General features: G+C 38.9%; 1 protein-coding gene across 2 annotated transcripts; it reads left to right on the forward strand.

Moving 5' to 3' along the window:
- Positions 1–864: 864 nt before the first annotated feature.
- Positions 865–23,732, forward strand: LOC101114226 (vascular cell adhesion protein 1-like). Of its 2 annotated transcripts, XM_004002236.5 has the most exons (9): positions 865–1,034; positions 1,572–1,850; positions 4,269–4,589; positions 6,077–6,343; positions 8,266–8,541; positions 10,880–11,200; positions 12,260–12,526; positions 16,166–16,432; positions 22,829–23,732. In XM_004002236.5, exons 1-9 carry the CDS (start codon positions 971–973, stop codon positions 22,972–22,974), a joined length of 2,208 nt encoding a protein of 735 aa, XP_004002285.3. In that variant the 5' UTR covers positions 865–970; the 3' UTR covers positions 22,975–23,732. The 2 variants fall into 2 exon arrangements, with proteins under 2 accessions (XP_004002285.3, XP_012032543.3); XM_012177153.4 differs by lacking the exon at positions 16,166–16,432.
- Positions 23,733–24,432: the final 700 nt, after the last annotated feature.

The raw sequence follows: 24,432 nt of genomic DNA on the forward strand, positions 1-24,432 counted from the left end.
GCAAGGCAAAAACAGCTATAAAAAATATCGTTTAAGTCATTTTATTGGAGGGGGAAAAGAGCATAAAATTATTGTTCTCATCTCTTATTTAAGAAAAACAAATTACTTTTCGTGTTTTTTCTGTATAAGTCTCATAGTCTAAGAGATTTATCATTTCAGAGGAAATCCATACGTTTGTATTTAAGACTCTCAATTATCCAGCGACTGAACTGAGAATTGGTAACTTTTCTAAAACAAAAGAAGAAAATTATTTCTCTTCTTTTTGTAGGATTCCTTCATTCTCTGGTCAAGAAAATCATTTCAGAAACTTGATGTTTGTCGTCCAAAAACCTATTTTGTGAATAAAAAGTATAAAACTCAGAAGCTATGCTGTCTCCCTTTTTAAAAATAATAAATCAAGAGAAAGGATCTTTTCCTTTTGCTTGCATGAGAAAATGTAGTCTCTGTCTTTGAATTGCAAACATATCTTCATAAGGGAGAAAAATCAGTTCACATGACACAGTGCTTGTTCAGCCACTTCAAGAACTAGAGTGTAATTTACTATTTCTCTGACTCTCTTCTCCCCTGTTGGATTCAGAAAGCCTCATTCTGAAACAAGCATTAGCATTTATCTATCAAGCAAGATATCCTTTCGGAATGAAAAGCGAGAAAAAGTTTTAATTTTGGCCGTGGAAGGGTTTTCATTTTCTATGATGGAGAGAGCAGTTTCAGTACTGACTGCCATGGAAGGGGTTAATGCTGGACTTGGCTGGGTGTCAGTTAAACTTTTTTTCTGGCTCTGCTCCAGGTTTCCCCTTGAAGGGATTTCCCTCCGCCTCTGCAACAAGACACTTTATAAAGAGCTGACTTTCTATTTCATTCCTTACCAAACCTCACTGGCTTTAAGAGCTCAAGACTCTTCCCAGGCACCTTCAGGAGGGACAGAAAGAAGCATTTTGGAATCAATTTCTCATAAGAGCAGCAACTTAAAATGCTTAGGAAGATGTTTGTGATCTTTGGAGTCTCAGATATACTTTGGATGGTGTTTGCAGTTTGTAAGTTCTTCTCCTTGATTTGTTCCAAATGCTAGCATTCCATTTTAGCCCTGACTTTGGCTTCAGTCACTTTTGTTATGATAGTAAAGAAAGGCAGAAGGATTTTTAAAAAGTGGGAAAGCTTTACCTAACTTTTAATATACTATTGACTATTGCTATTAATTTATACCATTATATTGTCATAGTTAGAGCAGCAAAGTTGATATTTTTTGGATTTTTGCAATGTTGAATGAGTAATTGGATTCTATCTCTAGGAAGGTCTGTCTTTTCAACTTCCTGTACTTGATAATGAGATCAAACTTGGCTAGTGAAAAAACAACTGATAAATGGGCATCAAGGTCAGAAGCGAAAGTTCTCCTAAGTGAAGATAATTTCAATGCCTTCCTTTGGCAGGGACTCCAGTGCTGCCTTGCATTACTTAGAAGCAGTTTAGGGAAGAGATCAGCCAGATCTGGGTATTATACTAGAACAGAGAAGAAGGAGCAGAATACTAAACAAACCAGTGGTAAGCTTGTTTTTCTCTTTTTGCCTTCACAGCTCAAGCTTTCAAAGTTGACATGTTCCCAAATGAATACAAAATTTTTGCTCAGATTGGTGACTCTGTTTCACTGACTTGTAGCGCAACAGGCTGTGAGTCTCCATCATTTTCTTGGAGAACTCAGATAGACAGTCCACTGAATGGAAAGGTGAAAAATGAGGGGACCACATCCATGCTGATCATGGATCCTGTTAGTTTCGGGAATGAACACCAGTACCTGTGCACAGTGACTTGCAAGGATATGAAACGGGAGAAAGCAATCCGAGTGGAGATCTACTGTGAGTACTTTAGACAATATTTGATTTTCTCTTTATTTTGCTTTAAAATAAGTTTTTTAAAAGAATCAGTTTAATTCAGTCACTCAGTCATGTCCAACTCTTTGTGACTACGTGGTCTGCTGCATGCCAGGCATCCCTGTTCATCACCAACTTGCTCAAACTCATCTTCATTGAGTCAGCGATAAAGTTATAGCTTTTTTAATGACTAAAAGGATAGTTTTAAGAGAAAAAAATTAAAAAGGATATTCGTGTCCAGATTCTTGGTTAGGGGAAATACTCCAAAAAGAAATCTAGAAGACAGCTGAATCTACCACCAGACTAGAGACCCAAATCTTGGCTTCTGCTTCCAACTCTGTCATGAATATGGTGACCATGGGTAAGAGGTAAGATTCAGCTTCTCCAAGCCTCAGTTTTCTTAGCCATAAAGTGAAATTCTCTAAGGTTCTTTTATTTATTTATTTATTCTTAATTCTTTTTAGTTGGATTCTAACATGTTTACTTGTCCATGTGTCCACATAATCTATGAATTCCATACTTAAGGGATTTTCTATTTATTTATTCTAAAGCAGTTTGGTACTTAAAATTAAAGATTAAGTAGGAGATCTATAATTAATAATGGGCTTTGGTACAAAACCTTCCCCCTTAGACAGAAGAAAAATATCTGCAAACTTTTCACTCATTTGACTTCAGCAGAGATAAATTTAGGAGGTTTGATTTCTGTTTTTGTTTGGTGCCATTAAGTCTTAATGCTCAATAGCTCAAACTCAAGGATATTTGGAAAATGAACTTGATTTGCCTAGTGAATGTGAATAAATAGCCTTTGTTTACTAGCCTACCAAAATGTATTTCAATCCATTCTCAAACTAGTAAAGAAAGGTAGAAAAAGAGTAAAAAAATAACCTGAAATACATCACTTGCATTCTGGTTACTGCTCCTGCCAGAAAACTGGAATTCTTGATAGTCATCTCTTCAGGAAACCATCATTTGATTATCTTTTCTAATTATGTTGCTTTTCTTTTGCTATAGTGAAGCTCAACTTGATCCAATAACCTTAACTGATTCTTCAATAATCCCATATGTTGCTAATGCTTCTCAAGAAACTGTGCTTGGCTGACTGTTTTCAATTATGCTGGTTGTACATGCAGAGTTTATGTCTGTACAGGCTTCTGAGCTCCTTGAAAGGCCCCCTTATGTAAATACAGGGGAAAGTAGCCAGTTCTTATATCACCTGACAGCAAACCATATGGATTATAGGTACATATCTTTCAGAATACAAGGGACAGAATTCTGGGTGGAAAAATGAAAAGTACTGTTTCTTCATACAGCAAATATTTGCCAGTTCCTTTGCCTCTCCTTGCAGGAACCATATAGTTGAAGATTTAAATAGAGAACAGAAGTTTCTTCTGGGTTTAATTATCTTGCCTGAAGTTTTTCTTTTTCTCCCAAAAACGTCTGTCTTTCATTATGTTTAACAGTCCTGTCTCCATTCCACATTCGATTGTAAAATTATTTGGAGTTGGGACCTTTGTGTTCTTCTTATTTCACAGTCTTGAATCAAGCCAATGTGTTACCATCATGGTGGTTTGCAATAGAAAGCAGCCTTGCAAAGAAAGCAATGGCTCACTGAACTAGTGTGTTCCTTGGCACTAAAAATTTCAAGTGGAATGGTAGTTAGATGTTGAGTTAGATATTTTGGGAGGCAAATCTTCCTTCCACAACTTAAAGATCACACAGGTGTACCTTTCTGATGGATGAATGTCTTTCTGAGACACCATTTTCAGAAGCTAATTATTTAGAGTTGTTCTTTTCATTTCTTAGCCTGTCTATCCCAATAGTTATTCTTTGCCATGACATTCTAAGCCTCAGGTTCCTTAACTATAAAATGAAGTATATCTGCCCTCACTAAAATAAAAGACTGTAATATAACACGATGAAAGTCCCAGTAGCAATACAGAATAATAAAAATCTTGAGGTTAAATCCCAGCTTCACCATTACTAGCTGTGTGACCTTAGGAAAGAGATGCAAATATGCCGAGTCTATGCTTTCATATCTATGGAATGTGGTATCTATTCCTTAGGGTTGTTGTGAGTATAGAATAAAGTCATCAGTGTTAAATGAATAGCACAGGGATGGGCACGTGTCAGTATTCAATAAGCGTAAGTTTCTTCTCCCTCCTTTTACTCTGCAACATGCAACCCTTTGTACATGCAGGATCAGAACTGAAGAGCTCTCTAACAGATTGTTCCAATTTGGAATGCACCCCAAACCATGAAAGGCTATTTACACAATTCATTCTGCTGCATTAAGATTGTATTCACAAAAATATTAGACTCAGATTACGTTGATTTAAATCAGTAAGGGACTTTACACAATACAAACAAAAAATCCACATGCATGTACTCGTTCGACCTTTGCAGCTTTCTCTAAGGATCCAGAGATTCGTCTGAGCAGCCCCCCAGAGGTCGGGAAGCCAGTCACAGTCACGTGTTCGGTGCCTGATGTTTACCCATTCGAAAGGCTGGAGATAGAGTTGTTGAAAGGCAACCGTTCCATGAAAGTCCAGGAATTTCTGGAGCCTTCAGAAAAAAAGGCCCAGGAAACAAAGAGCTTGGAAGTGACCTTCTCACCTACTGATGAGGATATTGGGAAAGCTCTTGTTTGTCAAGCTACATTACACATTTATGATGATGATTCTCCACCCAAAGAAAGGAAAACTACAAAAGAACTGGAAGTCTACAGTAAGTACTTGTGTCTGTCTATGGGAATATACTCTTGGATGTATACAGCAATAAACCAAGCAGCTACAGTCAAGGAGAAACATGTTTGTAGTTTTTATACTATTTTGATTCACTGAGAGCATAATTCTTGTCAACTGCATACTTCAATAAAAAGCACACCCAATTAGGTTGAGAAAAGTTGAGCTTAAGTTTTGTCTCCATTAACCATGAATTAGAGTCACTTAATTTCTCAATTTATCAAAGGGGAATAATGATAATACCACCTGATCAGGAAGCTTCCCTGGTGACTCAGTTGGTAAAGAATCTGCCTGCAATGCAGGAGACCAGGGTTCTATCCCTGGATTGGGAAGATCCCATGGAGAAGGGAATGGCAATCCCCTCCAGTACTCTTGCTTATTAAATCCCATTGACTGAGGAGCCCCGAGGCTATAGCCCATGGGGTCACAAGAGTCGGACTCTACTTGGTGACTCAATCACCACCACCTGATTGGGTGGTGGGAAATAATAGGCTCAAGTGATAAAATTTTTTAAATTATGTTTTGTAAACTCTACATCATGCCTTGAGATATCAAAGTATAGAATTTTTATAAGCAGTTTTTAGTCTGTGTGTGAGTGTATATGCGTGTGCATACCTGGACACATGTGCATGGGGTGGGAGAGAGGAGATGAGATTTGATTGTCTCCATTCTCTTGGAGATGCCTAGGGGATTTGAGGCTGTCTTATAATCCCAAAGTTGTGTAGGAGTACTCACTGTGCTCTGTTCTAGACTAAAATGCCCTGGTCTTCTCTAGACACCATATCTGAAAGGAGCATTGCCTTCTACAACATGTTTAGCTGAGACAGAATGAGATGGAATGGATTTTATCAATGTTTTGAGAAGAATAGTCAGAAATAGGAGATATTTTTCCTAGGAACATAAAACTTGGAAATGAAAACTATAATTAAGTATGTGAATGGCTGTCATGTAGAAGTGAAATTTGGATTATTCTTTAGCAATAGAGGACTGAAATATGACCAGTGTATAGAAGTTAGTTACAAAGAGAAAGATTTCAGCTCAATAAAGGGAAAATGTTCTAATAATCAGAGCTGTCCAAATATCAAATGGACAATATTTACTATAAGACTGTGGACTGCCTTGTGCACCGGAAGTATTGAAGCTGACTTGCATGAAAACTTGCCAAGGAAGCTGAGCTGGAATTTATACCTTACCTGGGAGATTGAACCGCATAATTCTAAGGGTTTTTCTTAATTTCTGAGTATCTATGGCCATCTGAAAACACCAAACATCAAAAAAAGTAACTCCATCAAATCAGTCAGAAACTGGATTGACTAATTTTCATGACTCAGCAATTCTTTATGCTGGTTTGGCAGAGTAAGTTTGAAAGATTGAGAAAGCTGTAAATACAGTCCATGAGAGTATTTACAGTAGCCCTGTGGGACCATTATGATGCTTAGCAATGACTAATACTGTGTTCTGCCTTCTCAGTCTCACCCAAAGACACAGCTGTATCCGTGAATCCCTCCACAAGGCTGCAGGAAGGCGACTCTGTGACGATGACGTGTACCAGTGCAGGTCTACCAGCTCCACGGATTCTCTGGAGCAAGAAATTAGACAATGGGAATCTACAGCTCCTTTCTGAGAATGCAACTCTCACTTTAATTTCTATGAGGGCAGACGATTCTGGGATTTATGTGTGTGAAGGAGATAACCCTGTTGGGAAAGACAGAAAAGAGGTGAAATTAATTGTTCAAGGTAAGCAAAATATGAAAAAGTTGCTGTCATTGAGATTTAAGCAATAGTGAAATAGCGTCAATGTCAAAATTACTTCATTAAGATTTATTGATGATCCATCTGACTGTTATGTACTTTAGCACAATTATATACTCACTTTACTCTTGCTTCTTGGAAATCTTTCCTGCCAGAACTTCCATGGCTCTGATGTTTTGGTTCTTTTCCATTGCTCATCATTCTTTCATCTGGAGAAGGCAAAAAATGGCACGCCACTCCAGGACTCTTGCCTGGAAACTCCCATGGGCGGAGGAGCCTGGTGGGCTGCAGTCCATGGGGTCGCTAACAGTCAGATACGACTGAGCAACTTCACTTTCATTTTTCACTTTCATGCATTGGAGAAGGCAATGGTAACCCACTCCAGTGTTCTTGCCTGGAGAATCCCCATGAACAGAGGAGTCTGGTGGCTATAGTCCATGGGGTTGCAAAGAGTCAGACACGACTAGCACTCACTTTTTTCTGTCTCAGAGTTGCTTTTCCAGGAGCCATGAGTTTACCCAGTAACACATGCAGCAACTGTAAAGAACAATCTGAGACTGTTCACAGGCAGGAAATAGATCTTTAAATTCTCCATTCTCACACTAGTATATAAGGACTTCAGAAACAGTGCTTATTGTTCTGAATGAAATTTCTCTTCAAAAATCTGATAGCACATCAGTTTGTTATGGTAATTTGAGGAAAGCATTCTTTGGAAAATACCATAATGGCCCTGTTAGACCAATCAAACTGAAAAAAATCTTCTGGCATGGATGAGAACCCTTCAAAATGCCTTTGGATCATATATATGCTGAGCTTTCTTTCTTCTGCGTCCAGCCGGCTATTCATAAGGGCGAGTTTTCTGCGGAGTCTCATCTGTCACTTTCAGAGGTGCTCAAGGATTCCCACTTTCACCAGGAAAATAGAGTCAAGATTTGAAATTCCTTTTCTCCTGGGATAGTAGTCATCCCAAAGTAGCCAGGGTGCCCTATGGGGATAGCATTGGCAGCCAAAGAGATTTTCTAATATCTGAGATTTAGGAGTTTGACCTGGCATCTCAGTTTTCAGTCCCTGAATTCATTATATTTTTACATTGTGTTAAACAAATTTAAGAGGTGGCTTGCGTAATACTTTAATGCTTAGATTTTGACTTGTTTTCAGTGTGATTCTGTGTGACTTTCAATGATACAACTTTATTCTGTTGATATAGAAGCTCTAAGTACTGGTCCATTATGGGTACTGCTTCTAATCAGAAGGCATATTCATATACCTTTTTTTCAGTACTTTTCTTAGATTTTATTTCCGCATGAGGATATTTTGATTTAGTTGTTCAAGTTTAAAGCTGGGATCTTAAATCACCTGGCTCCAAGTCCTAATTTTGCTGCTTGCAAGCCAGGTGAAATTACCATTTTTCCTCAAGAAAAAAGGGGAGGAGGAGGAAGAGGAGGAAAGGAAGGAAAATAAGGAAAAGTAAAAGGAGAAAATGAGAGTCAAGGAGAAGTAATGATATCAGATCATGAAGTTGTGTGGATTAAATGAGATAATATATGTAGAGTGGTTTAAATAGTGCTTGATACACTGGAACCTCTTATTTTTGAGCTGTTGTTCCATAGTTATAGGAATTTGATAAATACATGTGAGTGGAGAATGAATTTTTGTTGGGAAAATATGCCAATCTCCGTCTACAAATTTTTATCCTTATTCAATCTGTTTAATGAATGAATCACAGCGTCTTGTGGGTTTGTTCTTGAAAGATGTAATTCCCTTCCTGATAGTCTCAAAGTGGAAAGGAGTAAAATATTCTCGGCACAGATATTAACTAAAAAGAGGCCAGAAAAAATACAGTGCATTAAACTTTGGTGAAAGAAGAAAATTTATTTTATTTTTTCTTGTTCTTTTCTCCCCACCAGAGAAAAACTTTACTGTTGAGATCTCTCCTGGACCCCAGATTGCTGCTCAGATTGGCCACTCAGTCGTGTTGACCTGTGATGTCAGGGACTGCGAGTCCCCATTTTTCTCTTGGAGAACCCAGATAGACAGCCCTCTGAACGGGAAGGTGAGGAGCGAGGGCTCCAAGTCCACGTTGACCCTGAGCCCTGTGAGTGTCGAGAACGAACATTTCTACCTGTGCACTGTGATGTGCGGGCAAAAGAAACTGGAAAAGAGAATCCAGGTGAAGCCCTACTGTAAGTGGTTTTCAGAATTGTTTACTGTTTTGTTGTTGTTGTCGTTCCCAGTTCCACTGGAAGAAGCAGAATGGAAATCTGTGATCCACAACAAGATCCTTGTGTTTAGGAAGGGAATTTAGCATTGGGAATGGTTCTCAAATCTCCAAACCAGAGTTTTTGATGCAACTTAATTGCCCTAAATCTTAAGTATATATTATGTATGAACCAAGTATCCCCAATCCTTAGTTTGTGTCACGTCGATACTCTCTCATCAGGGACCTGAACAAACTTCATACTCGTTGCTTTCCACCCTCCTCTGGGTGTATATAGTGTATACGGAGATGGTTGTGTGCAAAGAGTAGTGCCAGTGCCCATTCAGATCATGGAGTGGGATGACTGTTGCTCAGTTATTCAAATTGGGGGTGAGGCCCGAACCTCCAGTTTTGAAGGCACATTTGAAAGCCATTTGGCAGGATGGAGACATGAGGCAATGATGAGCAGGAGCAAACCTGGGAGTTAGAATGATCCCTGGGGATGTTCAGCACAGCAGCTCAGGAGAAAAGAAGGATCAGGAGACTGCACTAGATTTGAGTATTGATTTATACCACATGCATATACTACACTTCTTCTTGTTATTTCTGTCACCTTAACAAAATTCCTGAATAGTTTCAATCTCTGTGTTTTGCCATTGTTGGAGTTACTTGGTTTGTAATGAATGAGGGACAAGATATGCACAGTGATCAGAAAGTTCCCTGGTGATTCAGACGGTAAAGAATCCGCCTGCAATGCAGGAGATGAGAGTTCGATCCCTGAGTCAGGAAGATCCTCTGGAGGAGGAAATGGCAACCCACTCCAGTATTCTTGTCTGGAGAATGCCATGAACAGAGGAGCCTGGGGGTCTACAGAGTCCACGGGGTTGCATAGAGTCAGACACGACTGAATGATTAAGCACAGCACACAGCACATACATTCTGCCTTCTTTTTATTCAGCAGAATTCAGGAGAACAATTGTGGACATGTTCCTCCAGAAATCCTGCCCAAACTTGTGTTACCCCTCAGGATTTTCTTCAAAATGAGTTAGAGCATGTCCAGAAAGATACCTGAATCTCTCCAAAGAAGCAGTATGATTGCTTTACCATGTTACCAAGAGTCCAGGAGCTGCTGATACAGGCACATTCCCAACAGCAATGAGAACCAGTAGTGAAGCCTTATGGTCATGTGTAAACATTAGAGAACCTGTCACTTTGATGACATTTTGCTTAAGGAGAAAGAAAGAATTCAGCTTTGCTCTTGCTCTTCATAACCATTCTAATCTCACTTTTATTGATCTGTATCAGATGTATTATAAACATTATTTAGAATCTAAATCTCTTATATTTTTTTCTGAACTGCAAGTAAGACCCAAGGAACACGTAAAACTATCTGCCTAAATTTGGCTGTTGGAAATAAAAGTGTCTCAACTGCATGGCTCTGTGAACCCAAGCCTGGGCTCTTGATAATAGGAATTCTGATCTCAGCTGGGTGACTTACTAGATATGACATTAAATGGCAGACTCTTAGCCTTTGTAAGTTTTATAAGTCTCCCTAGCTATCAAATACATTCTTTGTACATTTTTCTGGCTTTAAAATAAATTAACACCCATTAGATTAGGCTGCTTTGAAGACAGAGATAATGAATATTAAGGGACTGCTGCTGCTGCTAAGTCGCTTTGGTCGTGGCTGACTCTGTGCGACCCCATAAATGGCAGCCCACCAGGCTCCCCCTTCCCTGGGATTCTCCAGGCAAGAACACTGGAGTGGGTTGCCATTTCCTTCTCCAATGTATGAAAGCAAAAAGTGAAAGTGAAGTTGCTTAGTCATGTCCGACTCTCTGCGACCCCATGGACTGCAGCCCACCAGGCTCCTCCACCCATGGGATTTTCCAGGCAAGAGTACTGGAGTGGGGTGCCATTGCCTTCTCTGTATTAAGGGACTAGCACACAGTAAACATCTAATATATCACAAAAAATAATACAATGCTTAGAATATATATTTACTAAGTAAGTTGGTAGAAGCTGATGTGTCCTTTGAAAAGACTAGTCCGTAGCTGTCAGCAAGACTGTATCACTAAGGAGAGACGAGTAAGAAGCATATTTATTTCTTGATGATTTGATGTGCTAGGTATTTTTTGTTCCCAGCATTATTTATATTTGATATCATAAATATTTATATTTAATGTTGTGATGCATCTATTAGTAATCATTTTATCCCAGGTGAATTAAAACCTTCATTTTGAGACCTTTGCATTTAATAAAGATTAGTTCTGTTTTTCTTCTAGTGTCATGTATAAACCTCATATTTTGCTTGATATTTGCAGCCTTCCCTAGTGATCCAGAAATTGAAATGAGTGGTCCGTTAGTGAGTGGAAACCCAGTCACTGTAAGCTGCAAGGTTCCTAATGTGTATCCTTTTGACCGGCTGGAGATTGAATTGTTTAAAGGGGAGAGTATTATGATGAATAAAGTCTTCTCGAAAGATGTAAGTAAGAAAGCCCTAGAGACCAAGAGTTTGGAGAAGACCTTCATCCCCACCGCTGAAGATACTGGAAATGTTCTTGTTTGTCTGGCTCGGTTACCTATTGATGAAATGGAATTTGAACCCAAACAAAGGCAGAGTACACAGACACTCTATGTTAATGGTAAGTACATGTGTGATGCATCCACAATAGGTTATGACTTTTTTATCATGTTTGCCAGATAATAGTCAACGTGAGGTTCATGGTTGAAACCATTGTGAAAAAATTATTGAAAAGAAACTGCAAAATATTGATTGCTTTAAAAATAAAAAACACCTCCAAGCTTAAAGCAACTGTTTATTTGCTTATGATTCTAAGCTGGCACTTTAAGAAGAGGTCAAATGGGTAGTGTGTTCATGATGGTATTAGATGAGTTTACGTATTCATTCAGTCGGTTAGAAGGTCAGTGGGGGGTATTCCCAGGTAACTTCACTCACACATCTGGGCCTTCGCTGGGGGTGTCTGGACCTTCCTTTCTCCGTGTGGTGTCTCTCAGGGAAGATAGCATAGATTTAGTCACCAGAATGCAGTGTTTCAAGAGCGTGATAATGAAGGTGGCCTCTTGAGGTCTAGGCTTGGAAGTCCTACAGTGTTACTTCTCCCAGGGTATATTGGTCAAAGTTAATCACAAGGGGAGCCTAGATTCAAGAGGTAGGAAAATAGAGTCCACCTTTTCATAGGTGGATTGCATAGTTCATGGTCATGTTTAATGTACCGTAAATGTCAATACACACTACCATTGACCATCCGATCTTTGACAGCAAGAGAGTAAACATCCACGATGCATCCATGTTCAACTCTATCATTCTGTATTGGGCTTCCCTGCTGGCTCAGTGGTAAAGAGACAGCGCGGGAGATGCGAGCTGGCTGTAGGGTGGGGAAGATCTCCTGAAGAGGAAATGGCAACCCACTCTAGTATTCTTGCCTGGGAAATCCCACGGAGCCTGGCAGGCTACAGTCCATGGGGTCACAAAGAAGCAGACATGACTTAGGGACTAAATAACAGCAGTAACAATCATTCTGTATCTGCTATAGTAAATGGGGCAGAAACTTCCTTTGGCAAAGTTACCAAGATAAAAATTATTCTAATCCACTAAACTCAAAGCCAAGTTTTATAACATTTGTAAAACTCTTTGGCAGGGTGTAACCAGCCAAACTAACAGCTGTCTTTTACCTTTTCAGTTGCTCCCAGGGATACAACCATCTCGGTCAGTCCCTCCTCCATCCTGGAGGAAGGTAGTTCTGTGAATATGACATGCTCTAGCAATGGCCTTCCAGCTCCCAAAATCCTGTGGAGCAGGCAGCTAAGTAATGGGGATCTACAGCCTATTTCTGAGAATGAAACTCTCACCTTCATGTCTACAAAAATGGAAGATTCTGGTATTTATGTCTGTGAAGGCATTAACCAGGTTGGAATAAGCAGAAAAGAAGTCAAATTAATTATCCAAGGTGAGTTAAAATGATTAAATGAGTTATTAGTGGTAGTCTTATTTTGTTTGTGTTACTGGTTTTGAACAAAGTCCTTCTGGAAATAAGATTTTCTAAAATAAAAAGTATTGAGCCTTTTGAAGAACTCATGATATTTCCTCTGCATGGAAAGCTCCTGGAAGAGTTATTCCCATGAACCATTCCAAGTCACTTATCCTAAAATTCTTTCAACCTCATGTGGAAGGCTAGCTCTAGGAACTGTGCCAAAAATTTCAGTTATACTTACGAGGCATTGATTATGATGTTGAAAAAAGGATAGGAAGATGTATATAGATATTTTGGAATTACTTAGGGCCCAGGTGGCACTAGTGGTAAAGAACCTGCCTGCCAATGTGGGTTAAATGTAAGGGACATGGCTTTGATCCCTGGAATCAGGAAGATCCCCTGGAGGAGGGCACGGCAACCCACTCCAGGATTCTTGTCTGGAGAATCCCATGGATTCTGAGCCAGGTGAGCTACGCTCCATAGGGTTGCAAAGAGTTGGACATGACTGAAGCGACTTAGCACCTAGCATACAAAATCACCTTATCCAACTGGATTAAATTCCTCATGGTAATCTCATAAAATGACTGCTACGATTTGCTTAGAAGGCTAAGAAGGCATTTAAATCATTTATAAATTCAGAGATTGAGTAGCACTGATCATGCCCTCTGGTTCGTCAATAAAATGGCATAGAATCACCAGGATGGATTAAGTTAGGAGATCCAGACCCATTCTTTCCAGGATGGAGAGGCAAAACTGAGAACAAAATAATTTCTAGTTGACAGGTTGAAGCTCTAGGCGGTTTTGGGCAAAGTCATGAAGTGGTCAATTTGGATTTCCCTCATATCTTCCCTTTTGGGGTTCGAGATCCTCTTCTTCAATAGGGCTGTCAGTTCCTCTCCTACCCCTTGGTATTATTTCCGCTAAGGTGTTAATGACTGTCTTGTTACCATTACAATAATAATTTGTATTTTAAAGGAAAGGAAGAAACTTGGAAGAACAATACACTGCCTTAAAGAAAGCCCTTAGACTGTAGTTTTGGTTGAAGAAAGAGTATCAAGTCTCAAAACAGATAATCTTAATGGGAACCTCACTTACAAAACAGTGATGTGGTACCTCCCCTCCATAGGCTGCATATTAACAGAGATGTTGTATGTCAGGTACTTAGCTCAGGATAACAACTGGTGTTAAGGATTGTAAGAGCCATCTCTGCACAGCTTAAATTTTTGGTTTGGAATGGTCTAGCTCAAAACTCAGAATCCTGCAAAGGCTTTTATACTTAAAGAAATATCTGCACAACTGTGACAAAAAAATTTTATTTTCCACTTGAAATCTATGACTGTTTTTAAACAGCTATTTGTTGGCTAAGCTGAGTAAGAATTACATTAAGGCAGCAGTTCTCAACCATTTTGGCACCAGGGACTGATTTCGTGGAAGACAATTTTTCCATGGATGGGAGAGGAGGCTGGTTTTGGGGAGATTCAAGTGCAATAGGGTTCATTCTATGAGATCTAATGTCACCACTGATCTGATAGGAGGTGGAGCTAAGGCGGCAATTCAAGCAATGGGTTGTTGTCGTTCAGTTGCACAGTCACGTTTGTGACCCACAGTCGACTCTTTGTGACCCAATGGATTGCAGCAAGCCAGGCTTCCCTGTCCTTGAGCTTGCTCAAACTCATGTCCATTGAGTCAGTGATGCCATCCAACCGTCTCTTCCTCTGTCCTCCCCTCTCCTCCTGTTTTCAATCTTTCCCAGCATCAGGGTCTTTTCTAATAAGCTCATTATTTGCATCAGGAGACCAAAGTATTGGAGCTTCAGCTTCAGCCTCAGTCCTTCCTATGAATATTGAGGATTGATTTCCTTTAGGATGGATTCGCTGGATCTCCTTGCAGTCCAAGGGACTCTCAAGAGTCTTCTCCAACACTACAGTTCAAAGGCATCAATTCTTTGGCACTCAGCTTTCTTTATAGTTTAACTCTCACATCCACACATGACTACTGGAAAACCATATCTTTGACTATATATATGGACCTTGTTGGCAAAGTAACATCTCTGCTTTTAATATGCTGTCTAGGTTGGTCATAGCTTTTCTTCCAAGGAGTGTCTTTTAATTTCATGGCTGCAGTCACCATCTGCAGTGATTTTGGAACCCCCAAAATAAAGCCTGTCACTGTTTCCATTGTTTCCCCATCTATTTGCCATGAAGTGATGGGACCAGATGCCACAATCTTCATTTTTGCATATTGAGTTTTAAGCCAGCTTTTCACTCTCCTCTTTCACCTTCATCAAGAGGCCCTTTAGTTCCTCTTCACTTTCTACCATAAGAGTGGTGTCATTTGCATATGAGATTATTGATATTTCTCCCGGCAATGTTATTCCAGTTTATGCTTCATCTAGTCTTGCATTTTGCCTGATGTACTGCGCATATAAGTTAAATAAGCAGGGTGAAAATATACAGCCTTGATGTACTCCTTTCCTGATTTGGAACCAGTCTGTTGTTCCATGTCCAGTTCTAACTGTTGTTTCCTGACCTGCATACAGATTTCTCAGAAGGCAGGTCAGGTGGTCTGGTATTCCCATCTCTGTAAGAATTTTCTGTAGTTTTTTGTGATCCACACAGTCAAAGGCTTTAGCATAGTCAAAAAGCAGAAGTAGATGTTTTTCTGGAATTCTCTTTTTTTTTCTATGATCCAGTGAATGTTGGCAGTTGGATCTCTGGTTCCTCTGCCTTTTCTAAATCCAGCTTGAACATCTGGAAGTTCACAGTTCACGTACGCTGAAGCCTGTCTTGGAGAATCTTGAGCATTACTTTGCTAGCGTGTAAAATGAGGGCAATTGGGCAACTGTTTGAACATTCTTTGGCATTGCCTTTCTTTGGGACTGGAGTGAAAATTGACCTTTTTCCAGTCCTGCGGCCACTGCTGAGTTTTGCAAATTTCCTGGCATATTGTGTGCAGCACTTTAACAGCATCATCTTTTAGAATTTGAAATAGCTCAACTGGAATTCCATCACCTCCACTAGCTTTGTTCATAGTGATGCTTCCTAAGGCCCACTTGACTTTGAATTCTAAGATGTCTGGCTCTAGGTGAGTGATCACATCATTGTGGTTATCAGGGTTTTTGAATAATTCTTCTGTGCATTCTTTTCACCTCACTTCTTGAGCGATGGGTAGGGTCTGTAAATACAGAAGAAGTTTGATAACTATTTGCTCACCTCCTGCTGTGTGACTGGGTTCTCAGCAGGCCGCAGACTGGCACCAGTCCATGGCCTGGTGGTTGGGGACCTTTGTATTAAGGAGTATGAGAGGAACATAAGGTGTCTTCTCTCATTAAAACATGATCATTTTACAAGAAGCTGGTAAATGCTTAACTTCTCTAATTGCCTCTATAAATATTTAATGCAAACAGTAAGCACAAGTACCATCTTGACAGCTATTGCTACTGTCGTTAAATTAATATGGAATTTGTTTATATTTCATTCAGCTAGTGGTGGTTTAGTTGCTAAGTCGTGGCTGACTCTTGCGATCCCATGAACTGTAGCCCCCTCAGTCTCCTCTGTCCTTTCAGTGACGATTGATTGCCATTCAATCAGAGGTATCTTTAAATTCTTTCCACAGTTGCTCCAAAAGATATACAACTTACAGCTTTCCCTTCTGAGAGTGTTAAGGAAGGAGACACTGTCATTATCTCCTGTACGTGTGGAAATGTTCCCCCAACTTTGATAATTCTGAAGAAAAAAGCAGAGACTGGCTACACAGTGCTGAAGTCTACAGGTGGTGCCTATACCATCCACAGGGCTCAGTTAGAGGATGCGGGAGTATACCAGTGTGAATCTAAAAATGAAGTTGGCTCACAGCTAAGGAGCCTAACACTTGATGTTAAAGGTTAGTTTTTTTTTTTAATTTTTGTTTCTTGTTATTTTTATAACAAGCTTGGTGGGTTGTAAAGAATTTCAAGGGTTAGATTATTGAGTTGGCAAAATGGAACTGAATTCCACGTTGATTATGGCTATTTCTTAGTGTTTCCTAAAATAATGATGTACAGGTGCTCTGTCCTAAGGAGTTTAGCCAGGATGTTGACTTTTTATCATAAGTCAGTGTAGAATTCCCATTTGCTTTTTAAGATGTTGACAATTCAGCATTTGTCTCTGAGGTCTTACATTGCTTATGTGTTTAAATCCATTTTCAAAACCTTTCCTTGGGGGTTATTAGGAAATGAAGAAGTAGAATTGGTGCATGGAAAACCAAGTTTCTATCCAGGCTCTTTTCCTTCCTACCCGAAGAGAGTGCCACTCTCTGAACACAACATAACTGCATATTTTCTGGGATTGACTCTTTACAGAGTAATAACTGAGAATGGTAATCTTAATGTTGAACAGCATAATGAGTCTCTAGACTGCAGAACTGCTTCCTTAGATACCCAAGATCCTTGTTCATCCTGCTCTACTCTGATGGAGAAACAGAGGGAGGTAGAAACGGCCTCAGCAGAGGAATTTCAGGGGCCTCTTAATTTAACCCTGCTAATCCTACTGTGAACACACTGTACACTCTGTTGATCTTATCAGTGAAAATAGAATCTGTCAGCCATCACTGCTCAGTCTTCCACTCCTTGAGTGCTAATGAGCCCCCTTTGTGTACTGGAAGCCAAACTTGAAATAAACATGATTATAAACAAATACCAACTCTTAAGAGCCTCTGGCACTGAGCTCCCAGATACAGCAACTACTCATCAATGTAAAGAAAATTTACACCTGGGTCAGAAAATGACTTAAAATTTTACTCATCTGGCCAAATCTCTCAAGATTACACGCCTTACCATATGTTTTCTGTCTTCACAGTACCTCCTCAAAACAATAATGATACATCCATCTGGAAATGTTAAAGAAGGGGAAAATATCACTATTACGTGTAAAACTTTTAGTCATCCACATGCAGTGATCATTCTGAAAAGAGTTGATCTGGCCAATGAAGTTACTATGTGTTCAAAGAATGGGACATTTACCTTGTATCATGTCACTCAAAATGACACAGGGATGTATGTAATTAGTGCTTCCAGTGAGGTTGGGGACATTTCTGGACAGACTGAGATCTCCATTATGAGTACATTGAAATTCACCTATTCCTATTTAATCCCTGATGGTTCCAGACCACCTTTAATTAAGCCTGGTTCCAGGAACTTGCACTCCTAACATTTTTATAATTCTTTCTGTAGTTAATGTTTCTCTTTTAAAGACATACCAAAGCTTCTTCTCCACTTTTTAACTCTTTCTCATACATTGTTGTATTTTCTAATTGCTTTATTAAGTTAGTAACTTTATATATTTGCTATTTTTCACTCATTACTTAAATGAACAATTTGAGTATTTTATAGGCACTCAGCTAGAACCCCCAAACTAGTTATGGTTTCAAAGAACTAAAAAGAATGGAAACAAAAATTTGTCATTTTCCTGGAAATTTTTATCTAGTCAACCTTTGCATTTAGCTGAGATTTTAAACTATTTCTTGTTAGTTTTGTTTTAAAAATACATTTGCTCAAATGTAGTCCAATGATAGAAATGTTGGGAGTCTTTAGGAATTTTAGTGTTGATACAGCTAATAGAAAATCATATTTGAAGGTTGCCCTGGTAACCAACTCGTTGGCAAAATTTTACCATAGATGCTTGAGGGAGAAACCAAAGGGAAAAGATAACATACTATTTATTAAATTGAAAAGAAAACAATAGGAACAAAAATACCATTACCTACCATGTCACCAATATTGATGACTAACTATAATTTTGATAATGAATATCCCATTAAATTAGGACTCATACTCTGACTAGTTCTACTCTAGCAAGGGAAAGTAGAAAAATAAGATAGCTATCATTATATTTGTCATGATACATTTTTAACTTCAATAATTCAAAAATGGGCTTCCCTTCATCTAATGATTCTTTTCTTCTTGGTTGGCCTCCAGTTATTAGAAACACGGAGAAGTAAAGTAATGACTTCCAAGGCCAAATCACTCATTTCTTCCAGGACTGAAACAATGTATATACCACTTGAAAAAATCAAGTATTTGTGAGGTCATACCGTGCTATCCAAACATAAATGTAAATAGAGATGAATCTCCAGTAAATACCATGATGTCTTATTCAGAAGTTCTTATAAGGTTAAAATGTTAAATAATATTGTAACTGTCAGATGATTTTTAGTGGAGTAGAAAGTACTAAATTTCAAGTCTTGGAATACTATTACTTTATGTACTCAATTTATAACTAAATGACAAAATGATAGGATGTAGAAAGAAAAAAATTTATTACTATTCAAAAGATATTTATTGGAAAAAAAATATTTATTGGGCACAAGCTACTCCAAGAAGTGAGCCAGTTACTGGCTATACAGTGATGGATCAAAAAGAAACTAGATTCTTTCCTCATGTAATTCACAGTCTGAAGGAGGAAACCAAAATTAACAGATAAGCAAAGAAACATTTAACTATAAGCTGTAATGAGAACTATGGAGGGAAAATGTAGTGGTTATAAAAGTATATTTGGGAAAAATGTATATTAAGTTTCCTAATTTAAGCTGGAGAAAATGCAGGTCAGAGGATGCCTCTATGTTTAAGTAACACTTAAGCTAAAACATCAGCTCAGTTCAGTTCACTTCAGTCTCTCAGTCTTGTTCTGCTCTTTGCAACCCTCTGGACTGCAGCACACCAGGCTTCCCCGTCTATCACCAACTCCCGGAGCTTACTCAAACTCATGTCCTTTGAAGTAGTGATGCCATCCAACGACCTCTTTCTCTGTCATCCCCTTCTCCTCCAGAATTCAATCTTTCCTAGCATCAGACTTTTCCAGTGAATCAGTTCTTAGCCTCAGGTGGCCAAAGTACTGGAGTTTCAGCTTCAACATCTGTCCTTCCAATGAATATGCAGGACTGATTTCCTTCAGGATTGACCAATTGGATCTCCTTGCAGTCCAAGGGACTCTCAATAGTCTTTTCCAACACCACAGTTCAAAAACATCGATTCTTTGATGCTCAGCTTCCTTTATAGTCCATCTCTCACATCCATACATGACCACTGGGGAAACTATAGCTTTGACTATGTGGACCTTTGTTGGCAAAGTAATGTCTCTGCTTTTTAATATGCTGTCTAGGTTGGTCATAGCTTTTCTTCCAAGGAGCAAGCATCTTTTAATTTAATGGTGGCAATCACCATCTGCAGTGATTTTGGAACCCCCCCAAAATAAAATCTGTCACTGTTTCAATTGTTTCCCCATCTATTTGCCTTGAAGTGATGGGACCAGATGCCATGATCTTAGTTTTCTGAATGTTGAGTTTTAAGCCAACTTTTTCACCCTCCTCTTTCACTTTCATCAAGAGGCTCTTTAGTTCTTCTTTGCTTTCTGCCATAAGGGTCATCTCATCTGCATATCTGAGGTTATTGATATTTCTCCCAGCAATCTTGATTCCAGCTTGTGCTTCATCCAGCCCAGCATTTCTCATGATGTACTCTGCATATAAGTTAAATAAGCAGGGTGACAATATACAGCCTTGACGTACTCCTCTCCTGATTTGGAACCAGTCTGTTATTCCATGTCCAGTTCTAACTGTTGCTTCCTGACCTGCATATAGATTTCTCAAGAGGCAGGTCAGGTGGTCTGGTATTCCCATCTCTTTCAGAATTTTCCATAGTTTTTTGTGACCCACACAGTCAAAGGCTTTGGCATAGTCAATAAAGCAGAAGTAGATGTTTTTCTGGAACTCTTGCTTTTTTGATGATTCAGCAGATGTTCGCAATTTGATTTCTGTTTCCTATGCCTTTTCTAAATCCAGCTTCAACATCTGTAAGTTCATGGTTCACGTATGTTGAAGCCTGTCTTGGAGAATTTTGAGCATTACTTTGTTAGCGTGTGATGAGTCCAAGTGTGCAGTAGTTTGAGCATTCTTTGGCATTGCCTTTCTTTGGGTTTGGAATGAAAATGGACCTTTTCCAGTCCTGTGGCCACTGCTGAGTTTTCCAAATTTGCTGGCATATTGAGTGTAGCACTTTCACAGCATCATCTCTTAGGATTTGAAATAGCTCAACTGGAATTCCATCACCTCCACTGGCTTTCTTCGTAGTGATGCTTCCTAAGGCGAATGATGTCTGGCTCTAGGTGAGTGACCATACTGTCGTGGTTATCTGGGTCATAAAGATCTTTTTTGTGCAGTTTTTCTTTCTATTCTTGTCACTTCTTCTTAATATCTTCTGCTTCTGTTCAGTCCATACCATTTCTGTCCTTTATTGTGCCCATCTTTTCATAAAATGATCCCCTGTTATCTCTAATTTTCTTGAAGAGATCTCTAGTCTTTTCCATTCTGTTGTTTTCCTCTGTTTCTTTGCACTGATCACTGAGGGAGGCTTTCTTATCTCTCCTTGCTATTCTTTGGAACTCTGCATTCAAATGGATATGTCCGTCCTTTTCTCCTTTGCCTTTCACTCCTCGTCTTTTCTCAGCTATTTGTAAGGCCTCATCAGAAAACTGTTTTGTCTTTTTGTGTTTCTTTTCCTTGAGGATGGTCTTGATCTCTGCCTCCTGTACAATGTCACGAACCTCCGTACATAGCTCTTCAGGCACTCTGTCTATCAGATCTAATCCCTTGAATCTATTTCTCACTTCCACTGTATAGTCATAAGGGATTTGATTTAGGTCATACCTGAATGGTCTAGTGGTTTCCCTACTTTCTGCAATTTAAGTCTGAATTTGGCAATAAGGAGTTCATAACCTGAGCCACGGTCAGCTCCCAGTCTTGTTTTTGCTGACTGTATAGAGCTTCTCCATCTTTGACTGCAGAGAATATAATCAGTATGATTTCAGTGTTGACCATATGGTGATGTCCATGTGTAGAGTCTTCTCTTGTGTTGTTGGAAGAGGGTGTTTGCTAGGACCAGTGCGTTCTCTTGGCAAAACTTTATTAGCCTTTGTCCTGCTTCATTTTGTACTCCAAGGCCAAATTTGCCTGTTACTCCAGGTGTTTCTCTTGACTTCCTACTTTTGCATTCCAGTCCCCTGTAATGAAAAGGACATCTTCTTTGGGTGTTAGTTCTAGAAGGTCTTGTAGGTCTTCATAGAACTATTCAACTTCAGCTTCTTTAGCTTTAGTGATTGGGGCATAGACTTGGATTACTGTGATACTGAATGGTTTGCCTTGGAAACTAACAGAGGTCATTCTGTCGTTTTTGAGATTGCATCCAAGTACGCTTTTCAGACTCTTTTGTTGACTATGAGGGCTACTCCATTTCTTCTAAGGGATTCTTGCCCACACTAGTAGATATAATGGTCACCTGACTTAAATTCACCCATTCCAGTCCATTTTAGTTCACTGATTCCTAAAATTTCTGTGTTCACCCTTGCCATTTCCTGTTTGACCACTTATAATTTACCTTGATTCATGGACCTAATATTCTATGTTCCTATGTAATATTGTTCTTTACAGCATTGGACTTTACTTCCATCAGCAGTCACATCCACAGCTAGGTGTTGTTTTTGCTTTGGCTCCATCTCTTCATTCCTTCTGGAGTTATTTCTCCACTGATCTCCTGTAGCATATTGGGCACCTACCAACCCAGGGAGTTCATCTTTCAGTGTCCTATGTTTTTGCCTTTTCATACTGTTCATGGGGTTCTCAAGCTGAAATATAATACTATCCAAAGAACTTCATATTATCATGAAATGATGTAAATGCTGAAGAGGAATAATATATATTAAGGTGCCCTACTTCAGAGATACAAAATATGAAACTTTCTATATATTTCTAAAAACACCATCAGCAAGAATTCTTTCCCTTACAATCTTACAGGTGATGTTTGACTATAATGGTGGCATACTAGGAGTTACGATACTTTTCTTGGAGAACCGGTTAGTTATTTTAGTTCGTAACGATCAGAGTCCTAGTTCTTTAGTATATATTTATATTTCCCAAAGCAAACCCTCTTCTCCAGTTCTTACTCTTTTAAATGAACCCTAAAAATTGCACCCTTCCCTCCATCCTGTTATTGAGCCAGCATCTATTTGAATCCAAATTTGCAGAAGTCAACAACATCTTGAGACTCATCATGACCAGAGCAACTGCTAAATGATTAGTTGATTAATTCAAAGAAATGTGCACTTTGAGTTCTATTGGTTCTTATCACTGCTTTGACTCACTTTTCTTTAGAGAACTAATGGTACTATTAAAATAAAACATGTGACTTTTCTTATTAAACAATTTCTTTTTGTACCAGACATTAATTGCATCCATTTTGTTATTTTCCAGGAAGAGAAAGTAACAAGGACTATTTTTCTCCTGAACTTCTGGTACTTTATTGTGCATTCTTCTTAATAATACCTGCCATTGGAATGATTATTTACTTTGCTAGAAAAGCCAACATGACAGGGTCATACAGTCTTGTAGAAGCATAGAAAGTGTGCTAATGCTTGTAAAGTGTAGCCACTGCGTGAAAAGTTCTACCAAAGATGCTATCAGACCCGATGCTCAATACTGCTCATCATTCCACGAGGAAAACAGAGACTGGGAGTTCAGGCTTCCTTGAGTGCAGTGAATGCTTGGAAAGAAATGGCTGCCCATGGCCCTCACTGTGAGCAAGAAGCCAAAGGAAAATTTCTGCTTAAAAACCAGGCACTACCATTGAGATGACTGGAGTAATTTCTTGATGTGTATATACAATAACATGATTTGTATATATGTAAAACTATGCTGTAGCAAGGTTGCTTGGGATATCAGCACACTAGTCACTATATCTAAAATTATTAAAATGTTGCTTGAACTGATTGTTATAACTTAATGCATCTTAATATCAACTGGCAGCTGAACTATGTCATCTTTTTAATATTTTATTTCCTTTAACAAAATTTTATTTCTATAAAGTTCATGTTGTATAAAGATGCCAGGGTTTTATATTATTATAGGTAATTGATAGACTAAGAGGGCAATGGGTTGACTTTCAGGTACTAAACACTTCAACCTATGGTATAATGGTTAACTGGATTTCTCTGGGTGGTACTGACACGGTACGGAGATGTTTTTTGATGTTGTTTGTTCATCAGACTCTTGTGTAATTTTCCCAAGTGGTCTAAAAATGCAACTTCTTTTGATTTTCTTTTGTAAATGTTTAGGGCTTCTTTTTTTTTTTTGTATAGTAAAGTGATGATTTCTGGAATTGAAAGAGTTGTGTGTTTATTTATTATAAGTTGCCTCCTTTAATCATATTGTAACTCTTTTTGTCAGTCCCAAGACCAAAGTGTTCAAACCCATGGTGATAATAAGCAGATGCTTGCAGTGTGGTCCTCGTATTACTTTTATCAAAATCACCATGGGAACTTTACAAAAATATTTACTTATCTTGGGGCCATCCTAACCTATTGAATTGAAATATCTGTTTTGTAGCCTTGGAATCTGCAATTTTAAAATAAATTTTAAAATATAGTATGCACAGAAAGAGTGAATGCAGATGAACATGGACATGTTAAAGGGCAGCAGGTGAACATCCGTATGTATCAGTAAAGAGAAGAGATAGAGCATAATTGTTCTTCAAATCCTTTTAGATGCCACTCATTGATTGTAGCTCTGTTACTGAGGATTCAACAATATCTTGGATTGTACATTAACTTTTCCCTTTCTTTGGGGTATAAAACCCCCAAATTTTATACCTATATGCATGCTGACTCACTCAGTCATGTCCAACTCTGTGACCCCATGGATTGTAGCCCACCTACCAGTCTTCTCTGTCCATGGGATTTTCCAGGCAAGAATGCAGGAGTGGGTTGCCATTCTTCCTCCAGGGGATCTTCCTAACCCAGGGATCAAACCTGCGTCTCCTGTGTTTCCTCATTTGCAGGAAGATCCTTTACCTGCTAAGC

The sequence above is a fragment of the Ovis aries genome, chromosome 1, assembly GCF_016772045.2.
Source record: "Ovis aries strain OAR_USU_Benz2616 breed Rambouillet chromosome 1, ARS-UI_Ramb_v3.0, whole genome shotgun sequence".
Taxonomy (NCBI): domain Eukaryota; kingdom Metazoa; phylum Chordata; class Mammalia; order Artiodactyla; family Bovidae; genus Ovis; species Ovis aries.